The sequence below is a fragment of the Nyctereutes procyonoides genome, unplaced genomic scaffold, assembly GCF_905146905.1.
Source record: "Nyctereutes procyonoides isolate TBG_1078 unplaced genomic scaffold, NYPRO_anot_genome, whole genome shotgun sequence".
Lineage (NCBI taxonomy): Eukaryota > Metazoa > Chordata > Mammalia > Carnivora > Canidae > Nyctereutes > Nyctereutes procyonoides.
In genome coordinates this window covers 25,661,044-25,674,358 of record NW_026575043.1, presented here as the reverse complement: position 1 = coordinate 25,674,358, position 13,315 = coordinate 25,661,044, and the positions used below count along the sequence as shown (strand labels likewise).

The 13,315-nt window shown below is 48.2% G+C and overlaps 1 protein-coding gene and 1 pseudogene across 2 annotated transcripts in view; both read left to right on the top strand.

Moving 5' to 3' along the window:
* Positions 1-415: 415 nt before the first annotated feature.
* On the top strand, positions 416-1,051 carry LOC129508187 (nascent polypeptide-associated complex subunit alpha-like; annotated as a pseudogene).
* An 8,912-nt stretch (positions 1,052-9,963) lies between these two features.
* DUSP22 (dual specificity phosphatase 22) overlaps positions 9,964-13,315 on the top strand; it is a 57,047-nt gene continuing 53,695 nt past the window's right edge. For both annotated transcript variants that reach the window (XM_055322956.1, XM_055322955.1), the window contains exon 1: positions 9,964-10,310. In XM_055322956.1, coding sequence (XP_055178931.1) covers positions 10,290-10,310 — 21 coding nt within the window. In that variant the 5' untranslated portion in view covers positions 9,964-10,289. The remainder of the gene's footprint in view (positions 10,311-13,315) is intronic.

Genomic DNA, 13,315 nt, shown 5'->3' with positions numbered 1-13,315 from the left:
GTTTTCCTCAAAAACTGTAAAAGATATCCGATCAGAAGGCTAAATATTTCCCAAGCTCATATAGAATTAGGCTGCTTTTCTTTATTTGCAAATTCTCTGAAGTTCAAATTCTTCCCTTGAAGTTGTACCTGTGAGAATCTGATAAAGGGCAGGGGGAGAATATGAGAAAGGTGAGAGGTGAGAAGCACCAAATTCAGTTTTGACTCCTAAGCAAGAGCACCTTCTTGCACTGCCTTTATTATATCCAGACATAAGGCACATGCATCACTCCCAAAATTGCCACACAGTTGGAAATGATATTTTATGAACCAAGAGTTTCAGAATGTGGTGTTAAGACAGGCCAATGCTATATTCCTGGCTCTAAATAACCAAAATAATTGTGCTTAAAACACACATGAATGGTTCCCCACACAAAATGCCTGGTGAAGCCACAGAAACCATCCCTGCTACAGAGCAGGAGTTGCCCCAGCTCCAGGCTGAGACAGGGCCTGGAACAGAATCTGACAGTGATGAATCAGTACGAGAGCTTGAGGAACAGGATTCCACACCCGCAACCACACAACAAGCCCAGCTGGCAGCAGCAGCTAGAATTGGTGAAGAACCAGTCGCTAAAGCCAGAGTGAAAAGAAGGCACAAAAGGCTATGTCCAAACTGGGTCTTCGACAGGTTACAGGGGTTATGAGAGTCACTGTCCGGAAATCTAAGAATATCCTGTTTGTCATCACAAAACCAGATGTGTACAAGAGCCCAGCTTCAGATACCTACGTAGCTCTTGGGGAAGCCAAGATTAAGGACTTCTCAGCAAGCACAACTGGCAGCTGCTGAGAAATTCAAAGTTCAAGGTGGAGCTGTCTCAAACATCCAAGAAAACACACAGACTCCAACTGGACAGGAGGGGAGTGAAGAGGAAGAGGTTGATGAAACGGGTGTAGAGGTTAAGGGCATAGAACTGGTCACGTCACAAGCAAATGTGTCAAGAGCAAAGGCAGTCAGAGCCCTGACGGACGACAGTGATGGTACTGTGAATGCTATTATGGAGTTAGCAATGTAGCTGTATGAAAACGAGGACTTTTTTCGGTGTTTCAAAAGAATAACTGCAGCTTGGTTTGAAATTTGTACTGTTTCCATCATTGATAAAGAGATGGCTTCTTGTTGGATGAAAAAAAAAACATGCATGAGTGTATACGTTTATCAAGACCTTGCGTTCCAGAAATGAGGAAAGAAGAGCCAATTCAGGCAGTTCCATGAGTGCCTTTCTCTAAACTCTCAAAGAAAATTTTACAAAGTATAACATGTTACATGGAAATTATTTACATACGAGATCTTTCCCAAAGACTTAATAAATAAATGTAAGTGAAGTACGGGCAGTTTTGTTTCTGTGTCCCCAGCTCCTGGCACAATATGCCTAGAACACAGGCTTTCAGTGAATGTTGGTTGAATAAACAAATAAGCTGCCTTGATGCTTGGAGGTGGGAGATGTGCACAAGGACATTGAAGACCACGTAGCCTGGAAAACAGTAGTGGACTAAGGGACACTAGGCAGCGAGGGGGTTTAAGAAGTGGAAGCAGACGATTCCTTTCCGATAAAGCTTCTAGGAAAATATTCAAATGGGCCCTAATACAGCTTTTGGTTTGTTTTGGGAAAGATCAAAATACATTTTTCTCCAGGGAGAAATACTGACATTGGCTTCTCTTTAGCCAATATTTCCCTCTAGAATGTATTCGTTGCCCATTATGACCCTTCAGGGGCGGCCAGTGCTGGCTTCGTGTGCGGCGGTCGGCGGCACAGCTGACCACTGCCTGGCCCTGCCCAGCGAGGAAGGCAGCCGCTCCTTTTCAATGTAAAACACATAGAACTATTTTTAAATAAAGAAGAAGATGCTTGAATGATAATTATTTGTTCTCATTTAAAATGAGAACATTTAAAAAATATTTCCCCAAAATACACCATAGCTGTGTGGTAACTGGCTGTCCTGGGTTGATCCTGGTTTCAGTCTTAAAACCAGGAAAATCCTGGGAAAACCGGGACAAGTTGGTCACCCTAAATGATATAGATGCTTTATACCTACTTAGAGAACCAGACTGTTCCCTCTTTTTATATATTTCTAAATATCTCAGAAATAAATTCTACAAAGTTAAAAAGAACAGAAAGTGACTGATGCAAATAAAAACCATATATTTCTTTAGGAAACAGGTGAAGAGCACTAAGGGATTATTATCTTAACTCCATGAAACTATTAGACTTAATAACCAGAAGTGAGCATGGTCTGTTTCAAAGTAGTTCTGCAAACACTTGACTAGACATTTCACTCCTGCAGTCCTAACACACAATCAACACTTATACTGATTCTAAAGTCCTAGATTTACTATTACTCAAGAAAAGAAAAACCCACAAACATACTTTTATACCAAGAAGAAGCTTCATACCAATGGTTTGAATAAAATTTTCACAATGCAGAGGGCTTCTTGCCCCATTTGCATGGTAGTTACAACTGCAATAAAAATAGTGACATTTTAATTTATTTTATTTTTAAATATTTATTTATTTAAATATTTTTTGAATATTTTATTTTATTGTAAAATATTTATTTATTCATGAGAGACACAGAGAGAGAGGCAGAGACCCAGGCAGAGGGAGAAGCAGGCTCCCTGCAGGGAGCCCGACATGGGACTCAATCCCGGGACCCCAGGATCACGCCCTGGGCTGAAGGCAGATGCTCAACCGCTGAGCCACCCAGGGGTCCCAAAATAGTGACATTTTTAAAAGCAAAAGTTCATTTTAAATTGTACATATCTTAGAAAGCATTGCAGTGAGGATGCATTGAAAATATTCAGATATCACACTACCTTATATACCACTTGTCTATCTTTCTACCCATCTACTGTACTTGCCCACCTGCTACTGTCCACAAACCTTGACAAGCAGGAGGAGGAATTGCTGTTTAAAAGTTTTTTTTTTTTTTGTAAATTTGTTTTTTTATTGGTGTTCAATCTGCCGTTTAAAAGTTAAAGAGTTTTCTATCTGGAGAGGAGAGAGATTCCATATCACTTTCAAGACAAACTATGCTTTTGATGGGGAAAAAGCACCATCACGGACCCTTTAATTACAAGAGGGGTCAAATAAGCACTCCTTTGCATTCTGGGGCAGAATAGAGGGGAAACTGGTGTCATTATAAAGCCAAATATAAATGTTTTTAGATTGAGACACTGTTCTAGTCTGTACAGTATGCGAGTCGTGTATCAGTGAAGCAGGGAAAGCTTCGCCTTAGACTCTCATGCCCTTTTTTTAGGGATTACTGGATATATGAGAGGTCAGAGAGCAATGTACACGAACTTCCTTTGAACTGAGCGTGCCCCAGACTGCAACAACTTGAATTTCTCTGCAGCTGTTGTTCTTGCAGTAGTCATTTGCAGAGACCTGATGTTGAAGCCCTGCATAGACAAGGCCACAGGCGTGAAAGAGATGGTACAAAGCGCAAGTCAACTGGTGCTTGAAGGGTGCTGGAATTTGAATAATAAGATGCAGCTGTAGATGAGATCTTGGTGGGGGATGGAGGGCTTCGAGTTTAGGGGGCAAAGGGCAAGGTAGTCTCCTGCAGAATAAGTTCTGAGTGAGAAAAGACAAGCACCTTGGTGTGGATAAGAAAGAAGATGATCCTGGTCTGTAGTCTAGCCCGGCAGCTCTTTATGTACGATGATTTTCGTAGAATCCACAGGGTTTTAATGATGAATGACGAATCAAAATAATGATAAGTATTAACAAACGTAAAACCCAACAGAGTGTTAAATAATGACACCATTATGTCATATGAAATGGACTTCCCCTCTCACGATAAGTGAAATTTCTCTTGGGACATTCCATTCTCTGAGGAAACCCCCTCCTCTCTGCAGCCCCCTACCCAGACTTTTTTAAGTATCTCCAGACCTAGTTCAATTTCTGTTTCACACATGATGGTGAAAATAAGTAAAACTAACCAACACAAAGCTCTTCACTAGAGAAAAGCCTGGAAGTAACATTTAGCTGATGGGTGTTCTCCTGCTCTTGCCCTGTCAGTCCTCGGAGCCGGGGCTTCCCTTGCCATCTTCCTTTATGTCTTCACTCCTAGGCAGCCCCAGGCCCCTGTGGGCATATGAAGAAGCGGAAGTGTGCATTTAAGAGGGTGGCTGGCCATGCAGGTGTCATAGATGCAAACAGATGCAATTCCCTGACCAGAGACACTTAGGGACCATCCTACTCCCCACTAGACTTAAGGCCATGTGGTTACTTTGAATAGGATATTATGAAAACTTAGAGGCCATCGAGGTAGTACTACATAGGAAGTAACTGGTGAGGGCTCCTGGGTGTCTGTCTTCGTGCCCAGGCGAGATGGGGTAAGAAAGCAAGACCCAAGCTATACCTTATACCAGTACTGCCAGGCAAATTAAAAAGGTGATTATTCTTTGAATCTAAAAAGATATAAAAGACTCCTAACTCTGGGAAACGAACTAGGGGTGGTAGAAGGGGAGGTGGGCAGGGGAGTGGGGGTGACTGGGTGACGGGCACTGAGGGGGGCATTTGACGGGATGAGCACTGGGTGTTATTCTATATGTTGACAAATTGAACACCAATAAAAAATAAATTTATAAAAAATAAAAAGAAATTGGTTGACATTTTAGTAGCTTTGGGCTGGGATCATCAACCTTGTAAAGTTGTTTTTTGGTTTTAAGTCATGTAAAGTTTTAAAGAATCTGATTGCTGTCTCAAGTAGCCCCTTCTTGGCAGAGATAGGGAAGTACATAGGTCAAAGCAAACCATTCTAGGCGAGGAAAATAACCATAGCCAACCTGCACAATGGATGTTCATAAACTGGGAATGGTTTCTTGTTTTGTTTTGTTTTGTTTGTTTTTTGTTTTAAAGATTTTTTAAAATAAATTTATTTTTTATTGGTGTTCAATTTGCCAACATACAGAATAACAACCAGTGCTCATCCCGTCAAGTGCCCCCCTCAGTGCCCGTCACCCAGTCACCCCCACCCCCGCCCACCTCCCCTTCCACCACCCCTAGTTCATTTCCCAGAGTGTTTTAAAGATTTTATTTAGTCATGGGAGACACACATACACACACAGAGGTAGAGACCCAGGCAGAGAGAGCAGCAGGGCCCCGATACAGGACTCGATCCCAGGACCCCGGAGTCATGACCTGAGCTGAAGGCAGACGCTCCACCACTGAGCCACCCAAGGGTCCCCCCGGGAATGGCTTCTTAACCAAAGGTCAAAGAAGGACAGGATATCAAGGGTAGAACTACAGACAGTATTGGGCTCTGCCAACTACAGCTGTGGCCGCAACTCAAATGGCGGAGTTGAGGGTCCAGCAATGCAAGAAAGCACTGCGTGCGAGGACTCCTCTCTCTCTCTCTCTCTCTCTCTCTCTCTCTCTCTCTGTGTGTGTGTGTGTGAGATACCAGTGTGCACTGCATCACTTTCAAAAACAAAGGACAATAGGGCTGGGGCCATCCCTAGAGCGAAGAGCCACGCCACGAGGAAACTGCTCTACAGAAGGAAAAGCAGGTCGGTGAGGGGATGATAGGGCATCTAGCATATAAAAGAATGAAGTATCGGTGAACCTCACATCTGGACAAATGCAACAACCTCCCGGCTGTTTTCTCTCTTTAATCAATAAACATCAGAAAGTTTTCTCACATATCAGAGACTATTACAGATACTGGGTATAAAGAGTGATGACCACTGGCCCTGCCCTCGTAAAGCTTACGGTTGTGGAAGCCAAGGAGGCTCACAGTACACATGCGTCCATGTTACAACTCGTATGCTGGCAAGAGTGTCACCTTCTACCTGATTTTTAGGACCCAGGGCTCTTTCTTCCCCCTTTGCCTGATGGCCTGCCCCGTAAACTGTTCCATCACCCCGTTCCTCCACCACTGGCCTTGCTTCCGCCAACCGTCCCAGGAGCTCCACACGCAGGACTCCCAACTCGCCAGCGGGCATCTCTCTGCTCACCTCCTCCCGGATTCCCTGAGCTCACCTTCCTGCTCTGCTTACCCACCCGCATACCCGTTCCTCTTACCCTTCTTCCTTGGCCTCACCAGATGCCTGTGTTCTGAGGTTTGAGCTTTCCAAACCTCTTAAGGGGAAGGAGGACACCGAGTTCAGTAAGAGAAGACTGCTTGGAGGGAACCGGTGGTCTGTTAAAGGTTGAGGTCACCGAGGAGCCTATTCTCATAGTCAGGCTTCTCTGCACAGCCCCAGCTAACTGGGGACCCTCTTTCTGGACCGTTCTGGAGAACCAAAAAAAATGTTTTGTGCTTTTGTTTCGGTGGTTCTAGACTCTGTCTTTCTTCTTCTTTCCACAATTCATTAGCTTTCTTTTACTTTCAGTCACACTTTACTCATATTAGCTCTTCATTTTAACTTCTTGCTCTTTGTTTCTTATCTGACAGCATGGCCTAAGAATCCTGCAGAGGACTAACATTGTCTATTACTATAAATTTACCGTGTTACAAAGGAAGAGAAAGAGATTTCATCCCTAAAAGATCTCATCCCTGTGGCCCCATGGTTCAGATGATAATGGCAGGGAATGTGTTTTGCTTTCCAAGCACTGGGATACTTCTGGTTGTCATGACACTGAGGGGGTGCTATTGACCAGAGATACTCCTAAATATCCTATAATGCACAGGACAACCCCACAAGCAGAAATAAATATCCAACCCCAAATATCAGCAGTGCTGAGGCTGAGAAACTCTAATTATAGTATGTTCTAAAGGCCAAGGAAGATTAGATAACTCCTTTTCACTTGGGCAGAGGTTGATCTCAATTCTCTGAAATTATAAGTAACACCCCTAATAATCTGGCTGACGTTAGTGGTTGGGCTTCTGCTTGTGTGCATTCACATCCCACTGCCTTAAAGTTCAGTTATTGCTCACTGAATACACCATTAGCTGGTTACCCTTCACCACGTGTGCGTGGACTCAGTTTGTTAACAGACTACTCCTCACTAGGCACACGTGAAGGCTCTACTTATTTGGAATCTTTACCAAAATTTATAGTGTTGGTCGTGCTGAGAGACATGAAAATGGAAGGAGAGAAAGGGGAAATAAAAATCTTACATGGAATGAAATTCCACTTGGCTTATGAGGACTTAAAAATTTTTTGAGTGAGAGAGAATGCAAATGAATAGTTTCTACTTTAGGTGTGGAGTTTGCTAGCTTCTTCCAGGAGTCTCCTTCCTTCCCCTCTCTCTATAATCAGGAGGTATTGAGAATAAAAGAAGGAAGACAGGAAGGCATTTGGAAATGGGCAGTTCACCTGCTCAGCTTGAGAACTGAACCTGAAAATCTCTGAGGTGTTGCTATGAAAATGAAAAGAAAGAAAAAAAACAGGACATGTTGCCCAAATTGGATCAGACTTTCCCTTTTCCTTTTCTTTAGTCATAGACTTGCAAGATATGACAAATCGTTAACTGTGATGATAAAGAGAGATAAGATTAGGTTCTAGAACAGGACGGGGGACGCATAGGGAGACAGTTTCTTCTAGAGAAACCATCCTCAAAATAAATTTCTAAAATCTAACTCATCTGACTTCGGATTTTAATGCTCTTCTCTTTTCTCATTTAATCAAAGATAAAAACTTGAGGATTTTAAATGAGTTCTGGGCATGTGGATCTTGTAGGGCCAGACTGAATGAAAGTCAGAGTACCCATTTTGGCTGTTAGGAGAGAACCATCACAGGTTATGGGCTTAGGAGAGGTCATAAGAATGAATAAGAGAATGGAAATGTTCCAAATGGATTACAGAAGAAAAAATGGGTAGGGATCTGTCATTTATGGGAAAGTACCAACTTATGAACTGGTTATGTTCTTGAAAGTTCATCTGACTACTGGAAACAACCACAGCACACCCGAGTAAAGTGGAGGGATAAAGTAGTTCATTGATTGCTGGATAGGATCTTCAAAAATCCACAGTTCGATGCTCTCATTTTAAGGAGGTAAAAACTGGTTCAGAACAGTTGATCATCTTGGCCAAGATCACTATGAGGTTTAGGAACAAAGGTTGGTCCTGGGATTCCCCAGGCAGTCTACTAACTAGGCTGTGTTAGCTGTAAGCAGGAAGGCAGGAGGAATAGCGATGGTGAGGAGCAGAAGGAGAGGAGATGTGCTGTCTAGGTGCCTGGAAGGTGACACAGAGAAGAGGAAGTGAAGGTGGATAGAGAACAGACACTCCAGCGGCAAGGAGACGGGGTTGGATTCTATCCAAATTATGGGAGACAGTCTGGGTGCACACTGAGTGGAGGCTTCCTGCATGTGGGGTTCTGGCCCCTGCTACTGATAGGAAGAAGATATATGGAGTACAAGGAAAGAAATGACTCAGATGGAATCTGGAAGCTCTTCACAAAATGTCAGCATCTGGGATCTCTGGGTGGCTCAGCAGTTTGGTGCCTGCCTTCCACCCAGGGCGTGATCCTGGAACCCCGAGATCAAGTCCCACGTCGAGCTCCCTTCATGGAGCCTGCTTCTCCTCTGTCTGTGTCTCTGCCTCTCTGTCTCTCATGAATAAATAAATAAAATCTTAAAAAAAAAACAAACAACAACCCAAAATGTCAGCATCCTTCAGAATGCTCTTTTCTCAGTCCTCTAAAATTCATTCATTTATTCAACAAATTTATCCGGAACCCCCATGTCATGCCAGGTACTGTCCCGGACTACATGACTGTAGTATCGAATGAGGCAGACGAGGGCCTTTTCACTAGAAGGCCGTTTTCTAGGGAGACTTATAAAATGTAAGCAAACCAATATGATAATGTCCAATTACGTTAAATGCTATGAAGAAAATAACAGGGTGATATGACAGGGACGCGAGAATTGACTTTAGTAGGTTGGGTGTCAGGACAATCTTTGAGGAGGTGGCATCTGGGCTGAGACCTCAAAGACAAGAACCAGCTTTGCAAAGGGCTGGTCCGGGTGGAGGGCGCAGCCCACGCAGAGGCCCGGTGCAGCCCGGCAGGTCGGGAAGCAGGTGTGGTTGCACCCAGGGCGCCAGAAGGAGCCGCGGGCACAAGGCCATTAGGGGTGAGTGCAGCCGTCGCCGTGGGTGCACGTGTTCACTTAGCATTTTCTTTTCTTTTTTTTTTTTAAAGCTTTTATTTATTTATTCATGAGACACACACACACACACACACAGAGAGAGAGAGAGAGAGGCAGGCAGAAGGAGAAGCAGGCTCCGTGCAGGGAGCCCGACGCGGGACTCGATCCCAAAACCCCCGGGTCACGCCCCGGGCCAAAGGCAGGTGCTCACCCGCTGAGCCCCCCGGGCATCCCACTTAGCGTTTCCTCAGCCCCTACTATGCGTGGAGCAAGGCAAGCAGGGACAGCCGAGCAGGCCCTGCCTCCCGGACTCCATCCCCGGGAAGGAGCCGCATCCCGGGGCCGCTCCCTGTCCAGGTGGGCAGGTGGGCACCTGCCGCACGTCCAGGCACCCGCTGTGGGGTCTGGGAGCGGGCCGTCTGCGCCCCCAGGGCAGGGCGGTCAGGTCACCCCGGAGATGAGTCACTGAGCCCACCTCTCCCCACCGCGGGAGCCCTTTCGGTCTCCGTGGGTGGGGCAGGGCCCCAGGAATCCCCCAAGCCCGGCCTAAATCCGTCGCGCTCAGGAAACCCAAGCCGGGGCGGGGGGCCGCGAAGACCAGGCTCTCACCAGCACCTGATTCACCCGGGCCGGCGGGGCGGGGTGGGGGGGGGACTACTGGGAACGGGCCCCGAGGCGCCCCGGGGGAAAAGGTCTAAGGGAGTTTCGGTGACCTCGATCCCGGGGGAGCGGCCGGGGACGCTCTGCAGCGCGGAGGCCCCGCCCCGGCCCCGGCCCCGCCCTCTGCCCGGCTCCCGCCCGCAGGCCCCGCCCCGGCCCCGCCCCGGACACGCCCCTCCCGCTGCTCCCGCGGCTCGCGCTGCGCGTGCGCCTTGGGCTCCGGCCCGGCCGCCGAGCCTCCGTGGGCCGCGGGGACCGGCACGTCCCCGCCGCGGGCCGGGGAGGGGAGCTGGGGCGCGCGGGGCGTGCCCTGGCGGAGGGAGCCGGCTTCCCGGCAGGGCACCCGCCAGTTCCTCCGCGCTGCGCGGCCGGGAAGTCCGGGTCGGGCGAGCGGGAAGCCCTACGGGCCGGGCCGGCTGGCCGGGGCGCCCGGACGGGGACGGCGGCGGTGGCCGTCCTAGGGGAGCACGAGCTCGCCCCGCCCCCTCCCGGTGTAGTGGCCCCGGTGAGCCCGCGACCTCGTGCCCGGGGGTGCTAGAGCTCGCGGCCGGCCGCCATGGGCAATGGGATGAACAAGGTAACGTGCCTTTCTTTCGTTCGTGCTGGGGGGGCCCCGCTCGGCGGCCCCGGGAGCCCCGCTGCGGCCCAACGTGCTGCCCGCGGCCCTCGGACGGCGGCCCCGGCAGGTGCGCCCCCTGCGGCGGCGGGAGGGGCGGCGCGGAGCCCGCGGCCCTTTCCAGGGCCCCCCCTCCCGCGCCCCGCCCTGCCCTGGAGCGGAGCTGTGCACCCTCGACGAGCCCTTTGCGGGCGTCCAGGCGCGCTCCGTCTACACCCCAGCTGAGCCCCGAGGGGCTGCGGTTTCTCCCCCCACCTCCCCCCCCCCACTCCCAAGCTCGGCTCTCGAAGCATCACCGCCCACGTTATCAGTAAACTGGAGCACATAGGTGTCTTCTCTGTAATTTCCTCTTTCTCCCACATTAAAAAAAAAAAAAAACATAGCGTGGACAAAGCAGTTGCCAGGTGACAGCTAAGTCCTGAGATGTCAGGTCACAGGGGCGGCGGTGCGGAGAAAACTGACCCAGGGCTCGCTCCTCCTCCTGGGACCTGCTGGCGGGCTGCTGGCGACCTGCTGGCGGGCTGCTGGCGGGCTGCTGGCGACCTGCTGGTGTGCTGGCGACCTGCTGGCGACCTGCTTGGGCGGCGGCCTGACCCAGAACCTGCGCTGCTCCGGGCCTGGTGGCGCTGTCGGGCCGAGCCCTGGCCTTGGTTCCCCAGAGCCCCTCTCCCAGGCTGTGTGTCCTTCCCAACAGCGAGGACGCCGGGTTTCAGCCCTTGCAAGGAGGGCTGCCCGGGCTGCGTGTCCACGCGGACCCCAGGGTTACAGATTTTCAGGCCTGGCCCTGCTGGTACCAGGGGCGAGACAACACTGCCGAAAAGCACTCATCCAATGCAGGTGCCTCTTCACAGGCCTTTACATGCTCCTAGACCAAAAATCAGTTTCTACCTTCTTGTCTGCTCCGGTTCTATTCCCCTCACACACATCCCCTCGGGGAGTCGGCCCTTGCTTGGCGGATACACCCCTGCCTGGCTCGCCTTCCTCCTTCCTTTCCTTCCTTTCCTTCACCTCTGTGCTGGGATCTTGGTTCTTTCAGCTGGAGTGCAAGTGTGAGAAGTTAGGGTTGGGGGGACAGTGCAGTTGGGTAACCCTGCGAACCCAGTTGGCTTTTCTCGCATTGTGTTCTGGAGACTCAGTTTATGGGAGAACTGCTGTGTGATTTGGGCCTCCACATCTGAGGCTGGCTGGTAACCAGAATTATAGTCCTTGTGTGTTTTTTTTTGCGGGTAGGGTGGGATGGGGAGCCGAGACTAAGATTGGAAACGGGCTATTTCTCTCAGATAAATAGCTGCATTATGTCTCCATTAACACTGAAAACCATCAACACCATGAACCCTCTGCTTATTAAATGAAAACAGAAAAAAATAAAGGTGCTTCCACAAATCTGTGGACTTGCAGTCACATCTCAGTTTTCGTCTAGCTCTTTCTACAGTTTTCTTCACTTGAGCTGTTCATTCTCCACCTCTTTCAGCATTTAATTTGTAGTATTTTTATATTATGATTCAAAGAACATAAGAATATGAATGATTGCCTAAGGGTTCAACATCAAGGCTTTTCAGCAAAACCAGTCATATTCATGTCATGATGTTTACTTTTCAAAGAAAGTAATAAATTCCTTGCTGTTATTGTTGTAATCATCTTGTATTGTAAATAGAGTCACTAAGTCTAATGTAGAGATGCAGAAACATAACAGATTTAGAGATGTCATTAAGAAATATTGATCGTGTACCTCCTATTAGCCAGCAGCTGTGCTAGTCGAGAGGGCAGAGGGGGGGTACAGCGGTAAACGGCACGGCCCGTCATAGAACCTTTGATGGAGACCAGAGGCTGAGCCAATCGCAGTGTTTGCCTTCCACTGGCACAAGCAGGTTTCCTATGAAATCCAGGGACAGCTCGATTTCCAGCAGGCAGGATGCCTTTTGGAGGACACAGGGCAGTGGGGAAAGAAGAGGCCTTCAGCCTGGGGAGCTGGATTCTGGATGAGGTGAACCAACCCCAGCAGTCAGTGAGGGGTTAAGGTGTTGGATCCAGAGGGCCCTCACATCTGGCCTAGAGTGGCAACACTTCCTTCAGACCACAATTAGATCATGAATTCAGGATGATCAAGATAAAAACATGCACATGGAGAAGGATTTGGGGCATGTTTCTCTGATATAATGCTTGGCTAGACAGACTAGGTTTTTAGACTAGAAAAAAAAATTGTTTTTAATGGGGTTTTATAGTATTTAAGGTGAATTAGATGACAGTGAGGATAGAAATTTCCACTGTAGGTCCTCACCCAAAAGAGTAGGGGGTTCAAACCCTTGAGAGAATGTTGACTCAGCTGGGAGTTTTCAAAGACTCCACAGAAACATGGTATTTGCATGCAACAGGCTGTTTAGTTTAACCCTAATCCCACTAGAGACACTTGCTAGGTTGATCTTTAGCAGCAAAGTGAGGCGTCCTGCATTGCGGCTAGGAGCCAGACCACCTGGCTTCGAGTCCAGGCTCTGCCACTTACCAGCTGAGTGACTTTGGGCCGGTCACGCAAACTCTGTGTGCCTCATCTGTAAAACACGGATGAAAATAACAGCCCCGACTTCATGGAGTTATGATGAAGATCAAATGAGTTACTCTGTGTGGCGAAGTCTCAAAATAGGGCCTGATGTACCATAAACTCATTAGTGATTACAATTTTGGCCAGTTCGGAGGATCTGTTTGGGAATCGCACAGAAAGCAATCAAGGATTCTTTTAGTCACCTGCCTTTTGGTCCTCTGTGTGAATGTCAAGCATGAAGGAAGAGAGAAGGTGGCTCTTCCTATTTTTCGATTAATTTGAAGCTGTGGGGAGCTGTTTCGGGTAGCTTTTCAGACTCTTTAGAATTCACTTGGGATGAACTGCCATCCTAGCACAAAAGAAAGATTTCTGCTACCTTCGCAATCAACAGGAACTAGGTTTCATTTTTTTTTTTTACTTTTACTTTATT